Source organism: Lactuca virosa, chromosome 8 (assembly GCF_052849685.1).
Source record: "Lactuca virosa cultivar CGN04683 chromosome 8, Lactuca_virosa_CGN04683_v6, whole genome shotgun sequence".
Classification (NCBI taxonomy): Eukaryota; Viridiplantae; Streptophyta; class Magnoliopsida; order Asterales; family Asteraceae; genus Lactuca; species Lactuca virosa.
The window spans coordinates 181520780-181544040 of NC_136433.1; the positions used below are offsets into that span (position 1 = coordinate 181520780).

General features: G+C 34.0%; 4 protein-coding genes across 5 annotated transcripts; 2 read left to right on the plus strand and 2 right to left on the minus strand.

Annotated features, from left to right (window-relative positions):
* LOC145128966 (BRISC complex subunit Abro1-like protein) lies at positions 1 to 1929 on the plus strand. Its single transcript, XM_079063730.1, has 3 exons — positions 1 to 922; positions 1015 to 1100; positions 1629 to 1929. The coding sequence occupies exons 1-2, from the start codon at positions 41 to 43 to the stop codon at positions 1060 to 1062; spliced, it is 930 nt and encodes a 309-aa protein (XP_078919856.1). The 5' UTR covers positions 1 to 40; the 3' UTR covers positions 1063 to 1100; positions 1629 to 1929.
* Positions 1930 to 3521: 1592 nt separating this feature from the next.
* LOC145128965 (MATE efflux family protein) lies at positions 3522 to 6948 on the minus strand. Of its 2 annotated transcripts, none has more exons than XM_079063729.1 (13): positions 6528 to 6948; positions 6268 to 6389; positions 5971 to 6138; positions 5736 to 5875; positions 5496 to 5631; positions 5329 to 5425; positions 5143 to 5243; positions 4871 to 5034; positions 4711 to 4782; positions 4500 to 4616; positions 4323 to 4418; positions 4106 to 4227; positions 3522 to 4016 (listed from the first exon to the last, which is right to left on the minus strand). In XM_079063729.1, exons 1-13 carry the CDS (start codon positions 6839 to 6841, stop codon positions 3980 to 3982), a joined length of 1686 nt encoding a protein of 561 aa, XP_078919855.1. In that variant the 5' UTR covers positions 6842 to 6948; the 3' UTR covers positions 3522 to 3979. The 2 variants fall into 2 exon arrangements, with proteins under 2 accessions (XP_078919855.1, XP_078919854.1); XM_079063728.1 differs by having other exon boundaries at positions 3522 to 4021.
* Positions 6949 to 8427: 1479 nt separating this feature from the next.
* On the plus strand, positions 8428 to 9038 carry LOC145131112 (uncharacterized). The gene is made up of 2 exons (XM_079065845.1): positions 8428 to 8748; positions 8867 to 9038. Exons 1-2 carry the CDS (start codon positions 8428 to 8430, stop codon positions 9002 to 9004), a joined length of 459 nt encoding a protein of 152 aa, XP_078921971.1. The 3' UTR covers positions 9005 to 9038.
* Positions 9039 to 14926: 5888 nt separating this feature from the next.
* LOC145133861 (protein trichome birefringence-like 35) lies at positions 14927 to 17756 on the minus strand. The gene is made up of 6 exons (XM_079068818.1): positions 17427 to 17756; positions 16618 to 16900; positions 16363 to 16534; positions 16051 to 16247; positions 15616 to 15768; positions 14927 to 15381 (listed from the first exon to the last, which is right to left on the minus strand). The coding sequence occupies exons 1-6, from the start codon at positions 17653 to 17655 to the stop codon at positions 15051 to 15053; spliced, it is 1365 nt and encodes a 454-aa protein (XP_078924944.1). The 5' UTR covers positions 17656 to 17756; the 3' UTR covers positions 14927 to 15050.
* Positions 17757 to 23261: the final 5505 nt, after the last annotated feature.

Genomic DNA, 23261 nt, shown 5'->3' on the forward strand with positions numbered 1-23261 from the left:
CTCCCTTTCGCAGACACCCACATAGTCAAAACCTTCCGCCATGGACGACATCTCCGTACAGAAGATTCAAATCTCCGGCACAACCCTTGCTTCCTTGATCCAGCGTGTTTCCTCCTCCGTCGGCGATGTCGATGGTCTACTCTTCGGCCGTGTAACTCACATAACCCCTTTAACTCTCTCCGACGATTCTTCCGCTTCCGCCACTGCCACCACCTCCGATCAATCAACTCTCATCGCCACCGTCACCTCATTCTACTCCTTCACCTCTACATCCACATTCTACTCCTCATCCGGCTACCTCGACACACCAACGCTCAACAACCTTCTCTCCACTTCCTCATCCTCCGACGATCGCCTCATCGGATGGTTTTCTGGCCGCCGTAAAACTAACCTCCGGCCATCCATGAGAGAAAGCTCCGTCACCTCTGCTCTCGCATCCAATACCCAGTTCTCCTCCCAAGTCCAAAACTCCCCCAAATCTCATACTTTCCCCCCTTGCATCTTCTTCCTCCTAACGACGCCGTTCCATGACCAATTAATCCACACTCACGAATACAAAGCTTTCCAGTTCCAATCATCAACCGATTCCTTCGACCCCAAAACCCTAGACGTGGTGAATTTGGGTCCAGCTTTCCGGGGTCATTACAGTGATTTCACACCCAAATCCCCATTTCCCGATCTGCCATTTGAGGTGAAGGGATTAAATTGCGAGTCTATGGTTGAAGATTTGGGTAAAAAGGAGAATGAAAAGTTCGAAAAATTATGTGACCAAGGGTTGAAAATCGAAAGATTGAAAAATCTAATGGGTTTACAGGCATCTAATTATACTGCTGAATTGGAAGAGCTGTATAATTCAATGCTTAAGAAGTTGAATGGATTAGCTAAGCTTGTTGAACAATCGTCTGCTAGGGTTCTTGAACAGGTTAGTTTATGTCTCCAATTGTTATAACCTATAAGCATTTAAAATTAACAATTTTTATGTCTTATCAATGATTTTTGTTGAAATATTTACAGGAAAACCATAATATGAAGTTGAGGTATAAAGTTGCAGGATTTGAATGATGCTTGAAGATCATCATGTGTTGTTTTTGCTCCTTGAGGTAAACCTTTCAGTTACAAATCCTTGATTCATTTGGAAATGGAATCTATTTCTGATTAGATGCAATAACATTTCACTTTTTTTTCCCAATTGATGCAATAAACTTTTTTTTTTATACAAAATAGGTTAAGATGTTTCATTTTATGGCCAAAAGATGCAATATTATCACTTATCAGTAATCTGTTTAATTGGTTGAAACGTGATTGCATAATTGTGTCAGTTTTATAAACCAAACAACATTGTTGCATAAATTGGGGAAAAATTGAAATCTTTGTAGTAAAATTGCTTTATAATTGGATAACATTGAGTTTTATCAAAGTATAGCGTTATAATAGGAAGAAATGAAACAGTTAAGCTTTTTTTCAAATTTGCTTTTAATCATTGATGTTCAGACTTTAGACAATCTTTCTTTTGTTATAGTTTAAGTTTCTCTCATTGTACTTTAAATATTTTTTTAAGGATAAATGTAAGAAATATCAACATAGTTTCATTTATTTGTTAATGTATTTAATTATTATTTTTTGTTTAGGGTTATGGGAAGTGAAGTTGAAACTTGAAACCAGAAGCTGGTTTTGTAAAATTTTAGTTATGAAGCAGCTGCTGTGGATTTGGTTGCTTTGGGGAAAAAGAAAAACGTGGGATTCATGATGTGTATAAGTAAGTTATTATGGATTGTATTTATTTATAAACCACTAACAAGTTTTCTTTGTGATTTGAATTGAATTTGAATCTATTCAATGTCTCAAAAGAGTCGGAGATTGGATGTTATTTTGTATTTTTGGAGGGAAATTGTTTCCTTTTGTTGGTTTCAAATTGCAACTTTTTAAGCATCTTTTGGCTTTCTTGAATCTTGTTATTGGCAATGTGATGGTAGTTTAACACAATGAACTATTTAAACTTTTCAAAAATACAACACCCAAACTATAAAAATGTTATGAGAAGGAAAGTTACTACTAGTGCATGTACATTTTATAGTTGGTTTAGTAAATTGAAAGGTTAAAGTTATGAATGAGTAAGAAACCATTTGAATTGTTCAAAAAACATTGTTAAACAAAATACGTTAACACATACATCAGCAATCAAAATTCACATTATAAAATCGAATTCCCAAAAGATAGATCCACTTGAATCTAATAAACTAACCAACAATCAACCATAGGGGTTTCAAGAAAATACATTTTAGTTGATTTCTTGATGATTTTGATGCAGAGACATTGTTAAAAAACGTTGAACAACTCTCCTTGAATTTCCTTATATATCACTTTAATGTTTTTTTTCATCATACTATTAACTTAGTCAATAACCCAAGCTCATAATTAATAACTAGAATTAATTAATTAGTCAATATTCTATAACCAATAATAAATAATTTTTTATTCATCATTGATTAGATAATATATAAAAATAGATATTTTATTTATTTATTTATATTGATTAATTAATAATAACATTTATCACATATAAATAATATTTATTTGATGTGTTATTAATCTTTATGTGTTTATATATAATTAACCGTGTAATTAATTTATTTGTTTCTTGCACATAAATCCAAAGATATGGGTTATGGTGGCAGCGGTTGTGAATAATTTTTGTAGTGCTCAAGGGTCTCTTTTGAACAATTTAAATAGGGAAAATTTCATTCATAGTCCTCATAAACTCTCAATATCAAAAGAGAAATTGATATTGTTATTTTGCACAAAAGAGAAATTGAATGAAAATCTCTATCAAAATTGTTATTTAGGTCTTGAAGTTAATATCATAAATTGACAACAAACTATTCAAAGGTAAGTTACTATTACAATTGCTCAAAAAAAATTCCATAATAAACTTATATATTGAAAGGTTAATGTCATATATTGAACAATTGTAATAGTAACTTACCTTTGAATAGTTTGTTGTCAATTTATGATATTAACTTCAAGACCTAAATAACAATTTTGATAGAGATTTTCTTTCAATTTCTTTTTTGTGCAAAAGATTGAAAAGCCTTCCTCATCTTTATTGTCAGAAACGGCTCTAAAAACGCTTGTCTAGTCTCATTGTCTCAAGGACCATGGTCGTGTGAAAACTAATATCGTTAGTCATGATAGATCTGATTGTATTATGTTTGATTTGTGTTGGATTTACACAGATATCAATGAGACAAAAAGTACAATTATGTGTTGCACCCAAAAAGGTGAGACAATCACCCACTCTTCATCTTTCATGTGTGCAAAAGATGTGTATGTCATACTCATCCTTATTATAAAAAATAGGCCAAAAAAGATTCTCTACTCTCATCCAATTTAGCCCAATCATATTCTCTCATGTCATGTCCTATGTATCAAATGCAGCAGCCCTCATCACACTGTTGTGTTAGAACCAATGGTTTAGTCATTGATAAAAATCGTCACAATTGAAGAAGTGAATCTAGAGAATATGATGCAAATAATCAAACTAGATATAACGATGCTTTTGGAATAAATAACGTAACAAATACGATAATCAACAATTATTACATATGAAAACTGTACAATATATATACATGTAACAAAAGGAGTTTCATTTTGAGTTAACATACTTTCTTCCCTCTTGTTATCCATGGTTACCTAAAAATCGTTTTTAGATGTATACTTTCGTTTATCGATCCATTCGGGCTTATATTCTTTAACTTTTGTGTTCTTTAAAGGTCCCCCCTTTGTGTTCTCAACTTGTGTTCTTGAAAGGTCGCTTCAAATACATTTTTTGTATCTAAAAACCCCAATTGTATGCTCAAATTTCCTTCATATGATTATTGCAAATGTCAACATACTTTTCTCTCTCTCTTCATATAAAGATTTTTCAACATAACTAACTCATCATCATCATCGATTATCTTGATCTTGATCTTTATTGGTTTCAGAGTAAACAAGTTTCCATGGTCCTTTCTTTGTTCCTAACCTAACAAGTAACACACATCAAATAAAAATAATTGAATCTTTTATTTTTTTTTAATAATTAATAAAATGTCAAAACTATTATTACCTCAATATTCCAGCCACTACACGCAATGTCATAAATAAAAACAATCCTGTCCAAACTCCATAAAGACCAAATTGAGGAACAACAAGAAGAAAGAACAAACAAGTTCCTAATCCAATCACCACCTTCAAATTATACATCAAACACCCAAATAAAAATCTTTTTTTTTTTAAATACAAAAAAGAGGTTTTAGATAATTGTATAAAAATAGAAAACACACCATGGAATATGAAGCATATCCAAAATCCAAAACTCCATAGTATAGCCCATCAAGAACAAATGCTATAGCATTCATCGGTTGAGATACAGCTACAAACTACATTATAATTTTTTTAATGAAACCAAAATTACTAAAAGGTCCTTGAATATAAAAATAATTATAAAATAAGTTTCTTACCAAAGTACCAGATCTTGCAATATTTAGAACTTGTAAATCTGTGGTAAATAAAGAAGATAATTGTCCAAACCCTAAGAACAACACAAAAGCCAAACTACCTCCAGATATTAATCCAATCTAATCAAAAAACAAAAATTTAGATTATTTTATTAGCAATATAATTTTTGTAAGTTAAATTAAAAACCAAAAAAGAATAATATATATTCTTAACCTTAAGAACTCTGTCTATTACTCTACGTGCTTCACCATAGTTCTTTTGTGAATAACTACTTGCAAGAATTGCCTATAAAACAATATAATCAGACAACTACAGGACAAAATAGAACAACAGCAACCTTGTACAGTTGTACTAGGTTAGTTTTTAAGGTTACCTGTCCTGCAAGTGCTAAAGCATCAGTAAGCAAAGAAAGAGCCAACCAAACTTCTAAACAGATCTGATAAGCAGCCATGGGAATAGAACCTTCTCTTGCAGCTATTGATGTAGATAAAGTCATAGTTACAAGAACAGCAAAACTCCTCCACATTAAAAGCCCCCCTAAGAAATCACTTAATCCATTAAGCTATATATATATATATATATATATATATATATATATATATATATATGGAAAATGGAAAAGTTATTATTTTTTTGACTTGATACCAGATTTTAAATATCGAGCAATTTTATCTCCATCTACATTTGGAGTAACAAGTTGTACTTCTTGATTTAGTTTCCAAAGTAGGATGAATGCAATCAGATATCTGTTCAAGATTTCAACAATGTGAATTTTTTTTTCAAGGATTATGTAATGAAAGTTAAAAGAAAGTGAAAAAAAAGGATACATACTCAGAAATTACCGTTGCGATTGCAGCTCCACTAATTCCAAGTCCAGAAAAGAAAATGAAAATTGGATCCAATATGGCATTTACCAAATTTCCAGCAGCTGTAATAATGTAATTATAATGTTAATATGTAAATGAAAATGTAATTTGGAAAAAAGATGTAATACTTGCCAATAGCATATAGAGGAGTTTTAGTATCCTTAAAGCCACGAAAAGTTCCTTGAGCAGCTAAGGCTAATACAATTGCTGGAGCTCCAAATGCTCTAATGGAAGTAAACTGTTGTGCTGGTATTCTCATTGGTGAATCCTGAAATAAAAGATTACCAAATATACCCTTTATCAGTTACAATGTAAACAAGATTTGGTGTAGATATGTTTCAATAAGTGTATGAATAGTTGTAAAAGACGTACAACAGGTATACCCATGGTGTTCAATAGTGATCCAGACCCAAAGAAAAGTGCTATGGTTTCCCCAATCCCAAAAGCAGCAGCTAAGGCTAAAGAAGTTGAAACAGATGGCAGAAACTTCTTCTTACTTCCACCCATGCTATCTAAACAAAAAAAGAAAAAAGAAAGAAAAAAGAACATTCATTAGGTTATGTAAGAGTAAGAAACAAGTAGTTATGGATACAGAAATTGGAATTACCATGGCTGAGAGAAGTGGAAACATCATCATCATCATCACCCTTGACTAATACTGCTTGTTCTTCAGCAACAAATGAGGTTGTGATATTGAGTAGGGGAATATTAAACAACTTTGCTACCAGGTTAAATATTGATATGGAAACACCAACAGCAGCCAATTCAGTAGAGCCTAAAAGAAGGAGTAAGTAGATGCATCAGATGCTTATATGAGAATTGTATGATTTTTTTGGAGAAAACATTGTAAATTGAAGAAACTTAATAAGATGCGTTGTAATGAGAATGAGTTTTTAGTTTTTACCTAAATGACCAACAAATGCAGTATCAACGAGTGAAGTAATTGGATCAGCAGCAAGAGCTAATGCAGCTGGCAATGCAATCGACATGATCTCCATTCCAAGTTCATCTAACTTAAGCTTCTCTCTGCACTCCAAAACAGATCAACACAACTAAATCACACATACTTGATACTGCCTAAATCAACTCGTTTAAAACTGCAACTAGAATTCTCGGATATTTAAAATCGATTGTACAAGTTAGACAAATGTGAAGAAATATTACCTAAAACTTTGAATCAACGATGCGAATGGCTTGGATGAAGTCGAACTGGAAGGTGAAGAAGGTGCGACTTCATCCAAGTTCTCGTCGTCATCATTTGAATCAATTTGGGATATAAATCCGGGTTTTTCTAGCGGGCGTTCTGGGGATGAGGTGCTAGGGTTTTGCCTGGATGATGATTTGGGTAGGTTTCGAAATCGAATTGAACAGTCAGGGATTTGTGTGAATGATTGAACTCTGAAACAGCGATTATCATGTTGAAAATTTCGTGAACGAATAAGAAGATGATTGTGGTGAAAGAGACAGATGCTGCTCATAATTTACAGAATCTTAGAAGGGGAAGAGCAACCGGAAACCAGATACAGAATTTGTTATCAACTAATTTTAACGGCTACAATGTAAAGGACTTCCATTGAAATATCTCCGCTCAATTTCTATGTTAACTAAGAAGCCACTCAACTATGTATTTCTTTTTGCTACGTAAGCGTTTTTTTTTTTTTTTTTTTTTTTTTTTTTTTTTGTGGATATTCATTAAAATTACCATATATTGGATCTTTATATTTTCCATACAACTTTCATTTTCTATGTATTTTGTCTCTTTCACACAGAAAGATCAACCTATTTTTTAAACATATGGATTATCGGTTGACAATTTGCTCCCATTGCAAATAAGTAATCAACAATCTTTTGATTTTAGTACATTTAACAATTATAAATGCTTTAAGAATATATTTGTGAGTAGGTTTTAGCCTTTTGTATAACATAGTAAATTTAAAGTTGTTGTAGCTTTAGAATACGTTACCATTTCCATTACTAAAACTAAAGTAGTGTTAAGATGACACTCATTAGTCATCAACGTGAATCATGAACACGTTTGTAAGTGTAAAGCAACAAGTTTGTAATGGTGCAGACTATCACATGGGTGTTTTTATCGCAAGTGTTTGATAATATTCATGTGGGTGTAAATGTATATTGCGATTGTGTAACTATATTTTCACGAGTGTTCCAATTTCCATCTATATTTTCTAAAATATCATTTGAATCAGCATTAGTTATTAGTAGATCCTATTGACCATCAATAGTAAGGTGTTCTTTATGGAGTGATGATATCCCTTTAATGCTCTTTATAGTTATGTTATGCACATAACACAAGCAATTTAACATAATCAAAGCTACATCAACATCATAGCAACCGTCAAAAAGGGTGTATTTCATGTAACATGGTCAACGTTGGAAAGGGGGTAGTGAAAGGTAAAAGTAAGGTAAACTATAGCGGCTTTTGTGTACTTTTCCATAAATTTAAATCTTGAAATTAGTTATGTGAGGCTTTTGTTTTTTACTTTAAAATGTTCAAATTTCATGTAGGATATAACAAGACATTGCAAGTAATTTGATTATTTGAGTCGATTGTCCCTAAATTAGCTAATGAATATTGTTGAAAAACCATCCTTAAAATTGAAGAAAATTTTAATATAACTACCACTAACACAATTAACTTATACAATGGTAATAAGGTATGTTTGTCTTTAAAACAAACAGAAAGCTAATGTTGTTTTTACATAAAAGAATATGACTAAAATAAAAAACAAAATTAATATAGTTACGACCAAAAAGGCTGCCAAAAGAGAACATTATCAGGGTTTCATCTTTTTCCAAATGCAAAATAATGAAGCTCAAACCAAAGTACAACACTCAAGCCGCAAAGTACATGCAAGTAAAGCATTATTACCCAATTCATGGCTAATCAAACACATGCTAAGGATAATGGAATAAAATCTTGTACTACAAGGAATAAAATCATGCATCTTCAGTGTTCTCTTCTTCCTTTTCAGATGTTCTTTTTGTCTCATGTTGTTCTTCAAGTTACTATAAATACGAAAACAGCCGATAGAAGATGCCAAAAATGGGTGGAGATCATCAGAAGACGGCGGAGAAAAGGGTGGTGAAAGGGTGCATCAAGTCGGGAAAAGGACCATGGGTGGTTCAGCGGACCACCAAAGACGGCCGTGTCATCACCAGATACCGGTTTCCCTCCGACAGGGAGAGGCTGAAGAACCGTGAAAGGGAGAGAAACCGGCGAAATGTTGCTCGGAAAATCTTTTCTGGGCTGCGGACTTTTGGAAACTATCAACTCTCAAAGAACGCTGACACCATTGATTTACTGAAAGCAGTTTGTGAAGAAGCTGGTTGGCATGTTGAAGAAGATGGGACGATTTATAAGAAGGTACTGTGTTTCTTTATTTATTCTTTTAGTTTCTTGGATCTCGTTTCTTTTTATATGTTATTAACTCGAGATTAATTAATTATAATTTCATGTTTATATATGGTGTTTGATCAAGAAGGTGTTGCATGATGAGGATGGTGGTTATTGCACTTGTGATGACAAGATGGATACTTATATGGAATCAAGATCGAAGATGCATCCTCAGAAAGACCATGATGATTTCAATGTCACACTTTCTCTCACGTTGGCTAGCTAGTTAGAAACTAGGGTTTTGCATGGTGTTTTAAAGAATATTGATGTTGTTAATTAAGTGATCTGCAATTCAGAAAAAGAATAGAAATTTCGTATTTTTTAAGTGTTAATGCATTATACGAATTCAATTCATACTCTGTTACTAATGGATGCAACTAAAGCTTGTTTGATGGTGGAATGAAAATAGTTTTATATTTCTTTTTCCCCAGAAAACTTGATCCAACATTTTCAAAACATATTTTTCTTTTAAACAAAAATAAATAAGTAATTATTATTATTATTATTATTATTTTTATCATTTAACAAACCAAGTCCTACAGTGGTCAACAATATGCTGTCGTTGTAGACTGTAGTAGTAGGCTGGTAGCCTAATAGGATTGTTGGAATTTGGCCTCGAGAAACAATTGACCAATATTTTTTTGAGTTGACCTACTGCGGCGACGGTTGCTCATGTAGGTGTTTTCTGTATTAACAAAATTAAATAATTTAATAAAAGTAATATCTAAGAGAGAATTTCAATATTAGAAATAAATATTAGAGTTTAAGACTGAGTTTTTTAAGAGAGTTGTTGGAGATGGTAGTGGCTGGAAAGATGTTTGGTGTGGAGATATTCTTTTGAAAGACTTGTTTCCAAATTTGTATGCTTTAGAGACGAACAAAAATTGTTTTATTTTAGATAAATGCAACAATGAGAATGATGTTGGTTCAAGATAGATTTGGAGCTGGTTCAGGCAGCTTAGGAGAGGTAGGGAGGCTGTCCAATTTTCAGATTTAATTGTTTTGCTTGACAACTTTCCGTTTGTTGGTGGAACGGACATGTGACGTTTGGAATGGTGATGATGCTGGTTATTTTTCTGTTAAAGCGCTTTGTGCCTTGATTGATAAACATGATAGTGTTGAGTAGAATTCTTTCAAGTGGTTGAATTTGGTCCCTTTAAATATTAAATGTTTTGTTTGGAGATTATTTAAAAACAAGATCCCTCTCTTTCAAAACCTTTTGAACTCTGGTATTAATGTTCATTCCTCCTTATACCCTTTCTATTAGATTAGCATCGAGACTCTAGATCATGTCTTATTCAACTGTGATGTCGTGAAGGTTTTATGGAGTTGGCTTCAGGGGCGGATTTACGTTGTAGCATGGGGTAGCACGGGCTACCCCTCAAAATTTCCCGTCAAATGTAAATTTAGTGAAAATTCGTCATAAATACGTTGGAAATCCGTCACAAATCCGTCACGAATCCGTTAGCAATCCATCACAAAGTCTGATAATTGTGAATTTTGTGTAAATCATCAGTTTATTGGTGATTTTGTGACGGGAACTACCTTCAGAAATGAGATTTTTTTTCTAATAGTGCAACCCTAAAAAATTATGCAACCCCTGACTTTTCTTTCTGGATCCGCCATTGGTTGGCTTGTGGGGTGGGTTGCGGTTATCAAGAATCCTCCTTATTCGTGCGAGGATCTTCTGGAGATGTTTAATTCTAAGGCTACTGACAAAAAAAAATTCAAAAGCTTAAGGTGGCGATCACTTATTCCACCTTATGGGTCATTTGGAAAGCATGTAATGATATTGTTTGCAGGAACGTTTGGCGAACTTCGATGCTTTTGGCGGGTGATATTTGCATTAGCATATTTAATTGAATTAAATTTAGATCCAAGTTAGGTTATCTTGATTGGTCGATTTGGTGTACTTCTCTTATTATGAATGTTCTCTTATACCCGATTTCTTATACCCGGTTTGACTCTTTGTATTTGGCTTAAGCTTCTTGCTTAAGTCTTTTTGTTTCATGCTAATGATATTGCTCGCCGTTCAAAAAAAAAGATCAAATTAGAAGCGGTATATATTCAATAAGCACAATCTCATTTCTTCTTTATTCTCCTTCACCTAGGAAATCGTATTCCATCGATTTCCATTGTTTTCTATATTTTTAAATGAATTTATAAGAAATATAACCGACTTAAATAATATTAAAATTAATAAAAGTGATTTTTTAACATTAATTTAAATTAAAATAGTCAAAACTACATAATAATAATAATAATAATAATAATAATAATAATAGTTATTCTAGTAAATAAATATTTTTTTTGTCACATATCACACTTTCATTTATCTTGTCATATGTCATTTTGTGGTTATTTTAAAGGACAAATTGCAAGAAAGTCATTATATTATCACGGAATTTTGATTTTGACACCATGTTATTTTTTCGCAATTATGTCACTATATTTACAATGTTGTTGCAATATCAACCAAATGACTGGTTGTCCATGTTCTCTCGGTAACCACTTTTCCTGAATTGTAATTAAGTCGCTAAGTTTAACAAAATTTCGATTTTGACACTGAGTTTCAAATTGCAAGAAAGTCACTATATTACCACAATTTTTATTTTAAACCGAGTTTTTTTCTCAATTATGTCATTACATTTACAATTTTTTTTGCACTGTCAACCAATTGACCGATTGAGGAGATGTTATTATGGTTTAGAAGTTTGATTTAAAAGCTTAATTTATGCAACACATAAATGAAGATCGATCCAGTGGTTTAAACTCACTTACAAATGAGCGAAAATGGCATGGTCATCCTTTCAGGAGATGTTATTGTGTTTAGAAGCTCGATTTGTACAATAAGTAAATGAAGACCCCTACAAGGTCGATCTAAGATCCCATACAATGTCGATTTATACAACAAATAAATGAATACCCCTACAAGGTCGATTTATTTGTACAACAAATAAATGAATTGTTGGGTTTTTATTAAAAAAATAGTCTAAAATAAATAGTCAATTGAGAGGTTTCTAGTGAGCAAAAAAATCAAGCAACTCCTCATCTAAAGCCTTTTAAATATAGGGTTTGCATCGAACCCAATTTCACATATCTTTTTAGGTAGATCATGTGGTTCAAGGTCACTTAAAAGTCAGCGAAAAGGGCGTACGCACCCTTTTAGGTGAAACTTTTTATTATAATGTTTAATGTGTAGTTCTTGTCGAAGTATTTCTTCACAAATGACATCTAAAGGTAAATCTCGTGGTTCAAACTCATTTAAAAGTCAGTGAAAATGGCGTGCTCGCCCTTTCAAGAGATGCTATTGTGGTTTAGAAGCTCGATTTGTACAATAAGTAAATGAAGACTCCTACAATGTCGATTCAAGAGATCCTTAGTGCGTTTGAACCATTAAATCGACCTTATAGGGGTCTTCATTTAATTTTTGTACAAATCGGGCTTCTAAACAACAATAGCATCTCCTGAAAGGGTGACTATACCCTTTTTACTGATTTGTAAGTGAGTTTTGAACCATTTGACCGACCTTTATTTATTTTTTGTACAAATCGAACTTCTAAATTGAGCTTCTAAACCATAATAACATCTCCTGAACTGGTTAATTGGTTGGCGTTGCAAACAAAATTAGATATATAATAACATAATTGAAAAAAAAAACTCGATGTCAAAATCCAAGTTTTGTGGTAATATAGTGATTTTTTTTGCAAATTTATATCGATGTCAAAATTGAAATTTTGGTAAAATTTAGTTACTTTATTGAAATTTGGGAAAATTGGAAGAACGGTCATTTGGTTGATATTGTAAAAAAATGTAATATAGTGACATAATTACGAAAATAATAACTCAGTGTCAAAATAGATTTTTTGTGGTAATATAGTGATTTTTTTTTTGCAATTTGCCTTATTTTAAATTAAGTTTTATCCACATGTCATTTTATGATTTTTTTTTTCTATTTTATTAAATTTAACATAATACTTACATGTAATAATTATAATAAATATAATAATAAATGTACATCAATTTGATTAATGCAACTTTCTTTGTAATTTAAAAGTTTCTAAATTAAACCCTAATTATTTCATTTGTTTATTTATTTAAATTATTTTTTTAAATTTTAAAAAAATAAGCACTTCAATTTCAATAATTAAATATTTTTCTTACTTTCCTTATAAATTCAAACTACTAAATGTTTAGGCATTCATATTTAACTTTTTTTAAATAAACTTGTATAGTACACGAGTTTCACAACTAGTAATAATTATAAAAGCAAACTAAAACATAAAAATAAATTATAAAAATTCACTTTGAATCGTTATCTGAATTTTCGTCCTATTGTCATTTGAATCCTATCCAAATCCATGTCTAGGTCATATAAAAGCAAGATACAATTTCACAAATGGTCAAAATGTTTTTCAAATTTTCCTTAATATAGTCTTTATAAAATCTTTTTTGCATGGATAGTTTTTTGGAGCAAACCTTGCACTCAAGTGGTCCCTTTCGACAAAATTTAGCACACTAATGGCCATTGTGATTAACTTTGTTAACAAATTTTGTTAAATGGTTATGAAATGGCAAAAATACCCTTATTTCCTATACCTTTCCCCCTCTCCATCTCTCAACATTCACAACCACCATCACCGACTACCACCAACCCACCACCACCGCCCACCTACTGCCATCACCACCATCTGCCTACTGCCACCACCAACGTCTGTCTACTGCCACCTCCGACATGAAACACCAATACCACCTCCGACATCAAATACCATCGCCACCACCACTGCCATTAACCACCAATACCTCCAAATTAATTATATCTTGTACTACTATCCATGACATTAATATCAAAATTACATCGGTAGGTTTCCGACGAGAATCCATTGCCCATGTAGCCACAAATCCATTGATTTAAGTTCCCGTTATTTACATACTCATAAAGAAGAATCATGTAATCCCAAATTAAGAATTGAATCAAAATCAATGCACAAATCAAAATTAAGCAAAAGGAAACTAGTACCTATGTGCCCCTTCTGCCCATAAATTATGGTATGGAATGAGAGGATGAAAGATTATGATGTGAGTTGGAGGAAGAAATTAGAAATCAACGATTATTGAGTAAATTCTTGATAACGATTTGAGATTTATCAACAAGAACACCCACCAAAAAATCGCAGCCCCTTCTTATTTTAAGCTGAATCACTGGTCTAATTCTCTCAAGATCGATTGCAACTCCTTCTATCTTCTGAATCGACATCATAGGTGGATGCGCAAGATGATAATAATTAGTGGGGGTGAAGGTGAAACAGTGTTGTCCGGTGATGATGATGAGATTGCGAACAAAATACGACGAATTTGGTGTCGGAAAAAAATCCTCTGTTTAGACTTAATCATCACCATTGCAACACTCAAACCATCACCATCTCAACCCCTATTCTTCATTGGTTTCAGTTCGTTGAAAACAACCAAAGAGGGGGAGCAGTGAGACCTAGGGTAGAGGTGAAGATGGAGAAGGTTCTTTGAATGTCGATTTCCAGATCTGGAGAAGGTGGTGTTGAACGGTAGAGACAGAGATGGAGGCGATTCAATTGTGTTGGTGGACGGTGGTGAAAGTAAGCGGATAGTAATGACGGTAACAGACGATGGTAGTAGTAGAGGGGCAATATAATATTTTCATGTTAGATTTAACAGAAAAACTAACGGTATTAGCCATAAGGATTGTTTACGTGCATGCTCCAAAAGGACCTTCCATGCAAAAAAAAAAAATCATAAAGACTGTATTAAGAAAACTTGAAAATCATTAGGACCATTTGTGAAATTTTGTCAAAGCAATACGATGGATGCAGCAAAATGAAATAAAAAATAGAGTTCGAATGAAAAACAAATTTAAGGACGAAAGTTGCAATCTTTTAGCAAGTATTGAACTCATAACAAAATTTAAAGTATATATTTTTACGAAATTTTAATGCGATTGAAATAAAAACATATTCAATGATAAAAATCATATCTCTACATCACTACCAAAAAGTAATATATATCTGGGATTGAGAAAAGGGAAAGAAATGGTGGTAGTAAGTTGATCTTATACTTATTTTTAAAGATTTAATTTCCCTCTCATTTACCAAACTACAATATACAACAAAGAGAGTAAAAAATGCACTTTCTATTCACCTTCAATATGCAAATTCAAAACCTTGTTTTCACCAAAAACCCACAACACCATAAAAATACAAAACATTCAAAAAAAGAAAAAAGTCCAATTAACTTTCTATTTATAGAAAATGGAATAATAATTCATTCCAAACATCCGGTACACCTGGCAAGCACCAATGAATGCAATCGGAATAACTCATCGGATTCGCCAATTCCGCCGCACTTCTACTCTCCCAAAATTTCCGATAAATTGATGGGTGGCCGTCTTTTCTGTATTCCGACATCTGAGTAATATTTATAATACTAACCCTCGACTTCAACTTATTTACAACATTATCCACCATCCTCATTGTCGCTAAATCAGAACCACTTCCCCAATACCCTTCGTCTGTAATTGGAGATTTTTCACCGTAACAATTCCCTTCGGTTCCCGATTCCCATTCCCGACTCCTATCAATTCCAAAACGGTTCAATGCAATAAATAACAACGTACTTTCAATGCTTTGGTACTATAGCATCGTATTATTTTACTGTAATCTTATTGTGTTCTCTCTGTCTGTTGTTTGACAGACACAGACAGTGTCTGACAGAGGGTATTATCTTATTGTAAAAAAACAATGTTACCGCTTACCAGAGATGACAGAGGGTATTATCTTATTGTAAAAAAACAATGTTACCGCTTACCAGAGATGAGTAGGGGACATGGTAACAAAAAAGACTTTTTTCTTGAATGGATCAATGTTAGATTTTATCCAATTAGCCCATGCTTCCATGGCCAATTCCATTGCTTCTAACCCTTCTGCTTCTTCACAAACTCTGTTTTCTTCGTTACTCCATCTACATGATTAAAAAAAACGGCATATTAAATGTGAGAAATAGTAATGTACTTTTATTGTTTTGTTTATTATAGGATCCTAGCAATATCATCCCACAATTGCTATGATTCGATAGATTTTGAAAAAATAATGATTAAATGCAATAAATAGCAACATACTTTAATCTACTTATGTGTTATTATAGCATACTATTTTTTAAATTTTCTATCAAAACATTATACAAATAAATAAAAGTACGTTGCTATTTCTTGTATTTTAATAAAAAAAATGGAGATTCACTCACAACAATTTCACTGAGCCTTGTCTCCACCACAAATATGAATTAAAGATCAATATATCAACATGCTCCCATTCAGATGCGTGTCTAAGAACTGAATCTGGACGCATTATTCTCTCATCCAATCGATGGTTGACCGGATCATCCGAGTTTGACTCCACTATAAGTGGGGCCCACTGAAATTCCACTGTGGCATTATACTCCTATACACAAAATGACAAAACAAATCATACAAAATTGAAACTTGAAAAATTCAATCTTTCATTTCTTTAGCCAAAATTAGAATTACGGATTTAACCAAAAAAGGAAAGAATATACCTCTGCTCGGAAGATGGTAAGAGGGGCATTTGGGGTAATTGACTTTTTTTCTGGAGGGATTACAGACTCTAAAAGACATAACATTGATATCCATTGGCCTCTGTTTAGTGAATCCCCTACAAACATCAATCTTTTGTCTCTTAACTTTTCCCACATCTCAGTTGCATTCCATCTAAAATTCATGAAAATAAGTTCAAGAAATTCAATTTCATGTAAATAAATTACTTATATACCCTTTTCTTGAAAACAAATTACCTCTTCAAATTGCAGCCATGAGGTTGCCATCTCCAGTACTGATACTCCAAATCAGGCCTTCCATGTTTGTGACAAGCCAATTGATCAGACATGTATGGGCATTCAGACTCTTTATAAAGAGGATATGAAGTGTTATCAAATACCCATTTGCCTTTAAACAAATCGCATGAATCCTTCTTTTCTTTTTCATGTTTATCAGATTGAATCAAATTGATATCCCATCTGGCTTTCTGCCCACTGTAGTTTACTGTAGACTTGCAGCTACTGAATCTATCCAAAGCCACTGGATTAAGATATCTTGTTAGGATATTGTACTCTAAAAATCTCTGTGATTTTAGTAGCGAAGATTGCTTTGTATTTGAAGGACATTGTTAATTTGTTATTAAAAAGATAAATGAAATTAGGATACAATTACTTGTGTTTAATCGTAATAGAAAACTCTGAGTAACAGGCCCAAGTGGATCGAATTGCCGTTTTAGATCTCCAAATGTTATGGATTTCGTATGATTGACAGTTAAATTCAAATGGATGTTCTTACAGCTTTGAATCTCAGATATGGCGTCGGTTATGAAGTGTGGAAGTTAAATGGAATGATCATTTTTTTTTCTTGAAATTAAACAGAACTCATGTGAAGGTGAAGTTGAAGTTGAAATCACACTAAGAAGATATCGAATTAAAGTGATTAGTGACCCATGAAGCTAAATCGCAAGAACAAGGTATTTATGAAGTCGAAATATGAACCCTAGTGAACTAAACAAGTAAAGTGTCTCTTTGAGACATATAATCAAACAGGTGATACACATACAGACCTGGAGGAACTTTCAGGCGACTGCTGTTCAGGGAAGAGGGTGTGGGTTTGGATAAAAACGCCTGCTTAACATCATTACGAGTACCAATGTCATCTCCTTTCCGATTTTCTTTACGGTGGATTTCTTGAAATCGGCGCTCGTTAAAGAAAATGGTACAGAACACGAACAGGAAGCAGACTAGTGCTATGAGTGGAAGTTGGGTTTTCTTCTTGTGCCATCTCTGAATCATCCTAGAGAGAGAGAGAGAGATGGCGTGGTGATTATTTGATTATCATTCTTGAATCTTGACTCGACAAGGGTCTTGACTTTAATTCAACCATTTCCAACATCTCCAATAATATTCCCGTAACATTTACGAAGGTAGTTGTCAATACAATTATCTTCATTTGATAACTATAAAAGGGTAGTTATTTATTCTTACATCGATATGCTAATTATAAACATATAAAATCAAGAATGTTGGTTGATTAATTGATGAAGTAATAAATTATCAATTTTTTGTTAATTTGAATATAACCAATTTTGTTATTAACCTTTGAAAGACTCGTCATTCGTATTGTTGATGGTTTTTTTTGTTGTTTTAGGAAGGTATCTTCTTTTATATGAGACCCGTTTGAATGATAAATTTTGTCAATAATACTGTTATACGCTATGGATTTCTCTAGTTTTGTAGTGTATTATAGAAAGGGAAAACAAATGTGACTACACATGTGTATATCATGTTGTGTCTCTTAAAGAGTTGCAAATTGGTGAAAGGTTATGAAATGTAATGTTGATATCTTCCCGTTATAATTGATATTGATATGCTATTAGGAATGATAGCGAAATTGAGATCTATCTCATATTTCTTATAATGATATAACTAATCATGTTAATAGAGGAGATGAACCTAAGGGCAAGTAAAATGCCATTGATATTGAACCAACCGGTAACATATAGGGTAAATTGGTTTGCTATTCAGTTCTTTCAAATCGTCAAAACCGTATCTTGGTACTTTCGGTTCCAGTACCATCAGTTAGGGAAAATTCGGTACTAGGTGTCAGTACCAGTTTTGATCCTCATAAATTTTTCGCACGAATTTTGAATGTACTAATTATATATTCAATATATTTTTCTTGGTCTTGACTACAAGTCAGAGTCAAGAATCAACTTTAATTGGATAAGTATTAACTCAATTCCTCAAATGTGGGATGGGTGAGGTTGTTTCGGTTTTTTAATTGTTTTTGACTGACTCTCATAACCTTTTTGTACGAATTCAAAATGAGCTAATTTTCTTTATTGCATATTCTTTAATGTCTTGGCTACAAGTTAAGTTCAAGAACCAACTTAATTAATTAATTATTGATTGAGTTACAGAGCCTCAAACATGGGATGTTAGGGGTTGTTCTAGCCTTTGTAATTGTTTTTTTACCATATACCAACCTTAATAACTTTTTCATATGAGCTCGAAGAGTTAATTTTTTTCGAGCATATTTTTTGTTATCTACAAATTACGTTCAAGAATCTGCTTAATTGGATAAATATTGGCTGAGTTACAGAGCATAAAACATGACTAGTTAGGGATCTTCAAGAGTCCGATACTGAAGTACTGGTATTGGTATATCATATTCGGTTTGGGATTTGTGGCTAACATTGTTAGGAATGCTTCTGACCATCTTAGGCCATTCTTGATGATGGACCCTCCGGCAACTTTAGAAGCCTTGGTCCATAAGGGCTCTTATCTTGAACTAACGCTTTGATCTCGGCTTCTAGATCCATATCCTTTCGCATCAAGAGTACTCGCGTGTCTCAAACCCACCTTTATCCCAACAACCCCATGATGAACATAAAGGAACCCGATGAGGGAAGTGGGACAATGTTCAGACCTTGGCTGTCACAACAAGCAACCAATCAGTTACAGTCCCAAGGGCTCTCAAGCAGGGAAACGCAGGATGGAAGGCGGAAAAGGCTTGGCTTTGTTTCACAGAAAACGGACTAAGGAAATTGAATTTTCGTAGTGGTGATGCTGGCTTCAGTTGACCTGGTTGATAAATAAATAAAGATTTTTTTTCATTTATTTATATGCAAGATCGAAGACGCGATTTGCGCGGGTCTGCTTTTTTTTTTTTTTTTTTTTTTTTTAAGAAAGTAAGGAGGTTATTTGTTCGTTGGGTGATTCAGCGAGCCAAATCGCACTAATGCGATTCATTCGCCTACTATCCTATAGAGCAATTCAACCTCTTAGTAAGACTAGGGCTAGGAAAACACATTCTATCTGGGGCCTGGTAGGTGAAGCGTCTAGCTTGGGGGGAAACGCCCAATCCCTGAAAGGCCTTGATTGATTCTTTTATCACATTGGGAGATTTTACATCGTTGAATGGGCCTATTCGAAAACAATTGGATGATGACAAAATTATCAAAGAGTGAAATTCCTTATTTCGATTCAACAACGTATGCTACCGAGGGTATGGATAATCGTCCAGGTCTTATTGTGAAAGAAAAAAGCCGCCCCGCCACAGCAGGCGAGTTGCTTCCTCTATCGTCACCGGGGAGCTCTTGGCGAGGAGACCTTAGGATAAGTTGCTAAAACAAACTGGGGGGGGGGGGGGAGGATCGACCCGTTCAGTAGAATTCCGAAGAAAGACTGTTGGGAGCAGTTTCAAATCTTCTTCTTGCTTTCCGTTGATATTTTGATTTTCACTAAAATTGGAATTGATATTCAAATTAAAAAGAAGTAATTTGATTGGAATAAACCAAGGTTTCTCTTTATATTTATGATAAAGTCTCACAAACTTTGGAAAGAAAAAAACTTTCGGATTCGATAGGAGGCAATTTAAGATTAAGATTTTTTCATTCATTTTCATCCAATCAAAAAATACATTTTTGTAATTTATTTCCAAATTTGAATCAATCGGAAGATAAAAAAGACCATTATTATGAATTTTATCCTTTATTTGGTCCTTATTTTTATCCTTTATTTGGTCCTTATTAGGTTCAACCTTAATATTTGTTTAAACAACGAGTTACATTTACGTACTATCGGTGCCAATATTGGCATATTAGGGGCGATGAAAGAAATAACAAATTAGTCCTTCTACTTTAGGCATTATTTTTTATTTATTTTTAGAATTAAGAAATACTCATGGTAACCATTCAAGCCGACGCAATTAGTAATATTATTCGTGAACGTATTGAGCAATATAATAGAGAAGTAAAGATTGTGAATACCGGTACCGTACTTCAAGTAGGTGATGGCATTGCTCGTATTCATGGTCTTGATGAAGTAATGGCGGGTGAATTAGTAGAATTTGAAGAGGGTACAATAGACATTGCTCTTCATTTGGAATCAACTAATGTTGGTGTTGTATTAATGGGTGATGGTTTGCTGATACAAGAAGGGAGTTACTAAAAGCAACATGAAGAATTGCTCAGATACCAGTGAGTGAGGCCTATTTGGGTCGTGTCCAGTAACAAGTAAGAATAGCAAATTTTATTCGATAAACGAAAAAGAACAAAGAATGAAATAATTGGAATCACTAATAGTGCATGCTTTGTTGTATTAGATCAAAACCAGAAGGTTCTTTCCGGGTCCAATTTCTAATGAAGCGAAGGTCCCCCTTACTCCCTATTCTATCTTCAAGCTTTATCAAGATCTAAGAGAAAGGGTTGGTTAAGAACTATTGACTGTAAACGATAACAGTTACAGTCACTCAATGGATATGCTCGCCTTTGGAATGAAGATGGATGAACATGTACTTGAGACTGGAACTGATGAAATTCGGGGAAAACATGGAACCGGTCACTATAGCGGGGGGCGAGACATGACCACGACTTAAGATTCAAGTACTGTTGAAAAGACTAAAGGAACGGGGGAATGACTACCTGTAATAAAGCACATGCTAATACGAGCCGACCAGAAGAAGCAAGGCTTTAGATTACCAGATCCTGGACATAATCTTCCTAGAGATGGAGAGCCCCTGCCTTTTCTAGCCTTTCCTTCTTGCTTGCTTACCTAGATCTTATCTTAGTGACTCTTCCTCTTTTATAGGTTGTTCTGAGTGTGCAAACGGTAGATTTTTCAGTTGCCAATGAATTGGATCCGCCTCGATTCGATCAATAATGGGATTCTTGGCTAGAGAAAGGTTCTGTGATATGGACGCCCAACCCAACTCGGTCGGTCGGTTGGCCCACCTAAGATATTAAAAATTATCGATCGATTTGATCAAATTTGAAAAAGTCTTTCTCACTATTCAGAATAGTGGAGCTTTTGATCAAGATGTTCTCGCCTCCCCTGTTTGGGCTCTCGCTCGAATCGGAACCTTTATGCGTTGGTAGGATTTCGACTAAATCTAATAGCCTACCTATCGGGCGCCAATAATAGAGAAAGTTTGTGCATGGGCTCATTATCTGATACAGAACCGATGCGAGGGGAGAATCAATATGGGAGAAGCGGGGACTGAGAGCTTTCAAGAACCAGTGGAAAGGAAAGACTTGTTCCCTGCATTCCTTTTTTTTCCAAAGAGAGTCATTAGTACTAGGGCATAAAAGCTTTGATTGAATGAACGCCACCTTGGTTGTATTGTTTTCAAACAAATCCAATGTTGGGCCAAGCGTTGCCAGCTGGTAATAGCCGAAGGCAAAAAAAAGGGGGAGAACTAATAAAAGTTTCTCATTTAGAAAGAATGGCGAAAGAGGCCTCCTTGCATTGCCCAACTAGAGCGAAAAGCCTTATTGCGTTACGGCCCTAAGTAGCTATGGGGTGTTGATGTACTTGGAACCTAGACCAGTTACCTGAGTATGGCAGTTTGGTAGCCGTTCAATGATAGCATGAGATCCTCGCTTCGGTAAGTTACAAGGATGAATGCAAATAGCAAGGCGTTGTGTTGTGTGAAGTGAGACTGGCTGCCCTAAGTTGAGTGCTTCCTTATTAATATTAATTAATGATCTTGCTCAGTAGGAGGGCTTTCCCCCTTCTGTGTAGCCTGATTCTCTCTCTGAAAATGAGATACCTTCATCTTGGAAATTTCAGGTCCCGGTACTTTCAATTTGGCACCGGTTCACCGAGCTCACACCTGTGTGAAATTGTATTTAGAGAGATCATAATGATAATGAAAATGAAAAGGACTGTGTTTTAATATATACTTTCGATAAAGAAGGCAATGGATTATTAAATAATTTGGGTGATAGGTGGTGATCAAAAAATTGATTCTAAAATAAAATGTAATGTCTCGAAAATTATAAAGAGATTTTTTATTTTTATTTTCAAAATAGAATAACCAGTTAAACATTTGCTTCAAAAACCATTAAATAACATTTGATTGATTGAATCCATACACTATCAGAGTTAAATTTACAGAAACGTGGAAATGAACATCTTCAATGCGTGTGTATAGTCCTGCGCGAGCTCTTCGCACGAAGGACCTGTAAAAATGTTTAATCCACAATTATAAGCATAAAGCTTAGTGAGTTCCCACGTATACCACATATTCCATCATAAATACAATGCATCCACACACGATCGCGACTCTAGCACCGAGCAACCAAATCTCCTAACCACATACATGAATCATATGCAACAAGCCCATCCCATGAGTTTATAGGCCCAACCCAACTTTACATAACGGGCCTCGCCCAAGCATATATAATGGGCCCTTCCCTTTTGTGCATAACGAGTCCCACCCAACATACATAACGGGTCTCGCCCACAGAGTAATGTGCCCAACCAAACGTCCACATCCTGGTCTTCCATACAAGACATAAAGTCGTATGTAGTCAGGAATCAGATAGACAGTCGAACAGATGATCGACCCGAGAGCGAACAATCAGACAAGAACATCACAACCAGGTATTAGACCA

Excerpts from the sequence above, each read along its gene's own strand:
- LOC145128966 (XM_079063730.1), top strand. The coding sequence starts at position 41 with ATGGACGACATCTCCGTACAGAAGATTCAAATCTCCGGCACAACCCTT. Across the intron at positions 923-1,014 it reads CTGCTAGGGTTCTTGAACAG|GAAAACCATAATATGAAGTT; the intron begins GTTAGTTTATGT and ends AAATATTTACAG.
- LOC145128965 (XM_079063728.1), bottom strand. The coding sequence starts at position 6,841 with ATGAGCAGCATCTGTCTCTTTCACCACAATCATCTTCTTATTCGTTCA. Across the intron at positions 5,632-5,735 it reads ACACCATGGGTATACCTGTT|GATTCACCAATGAGAATACC; the intron begins GTACGTCTTTTA and ends CTTTTATTTCAG. Across the intron at positions 5,035-5,142 it reads TGCTCGATATTTAAAATCTG|GGGGGCTTTTAATGTGGAGG; the intron begins GTATCAAGTCAA and ends GTGATTTCTTAG.
- LOC145131112 (XM_079065845.1), top strand. The coding sequence starts at position 8,428 with ATGGGTGGAGATCATCAGAAGACGGCGGAGAAAAGGGTGGTGAAAGGG. Across the intron at positions 8,749-8,866 it reads ATGGGACGATTTATAAGAAG|GTGTTGCATGATGAGGATGG; the intron begins GTACTGTGTTTC and ends TTGATCAAGAAG.
- LOC145133861 (XM_079068818.1), bottom strand. The coding sequence starts at position 17,655 with ATGATTCAGAGATGGCACAAGAAGAAAACCCAACTTCCACTCATAGCA. Across the intron at positions 16,901-17,426 it reads TCGCCTGAAAGTTCCTCCAG|TGGCTTTGGATAGATTCAGT; the intron begins GTCTGTATGTGT and ends ATCTTAATCCAG. Across the intron at positions 16,535-16,617 it reads CATGGCTGCAATTTGAAGAG|ATGGAATGCAACTGAGATGT; the intron begins GTAATTTGTTTT and ends CATGAATTTTAG.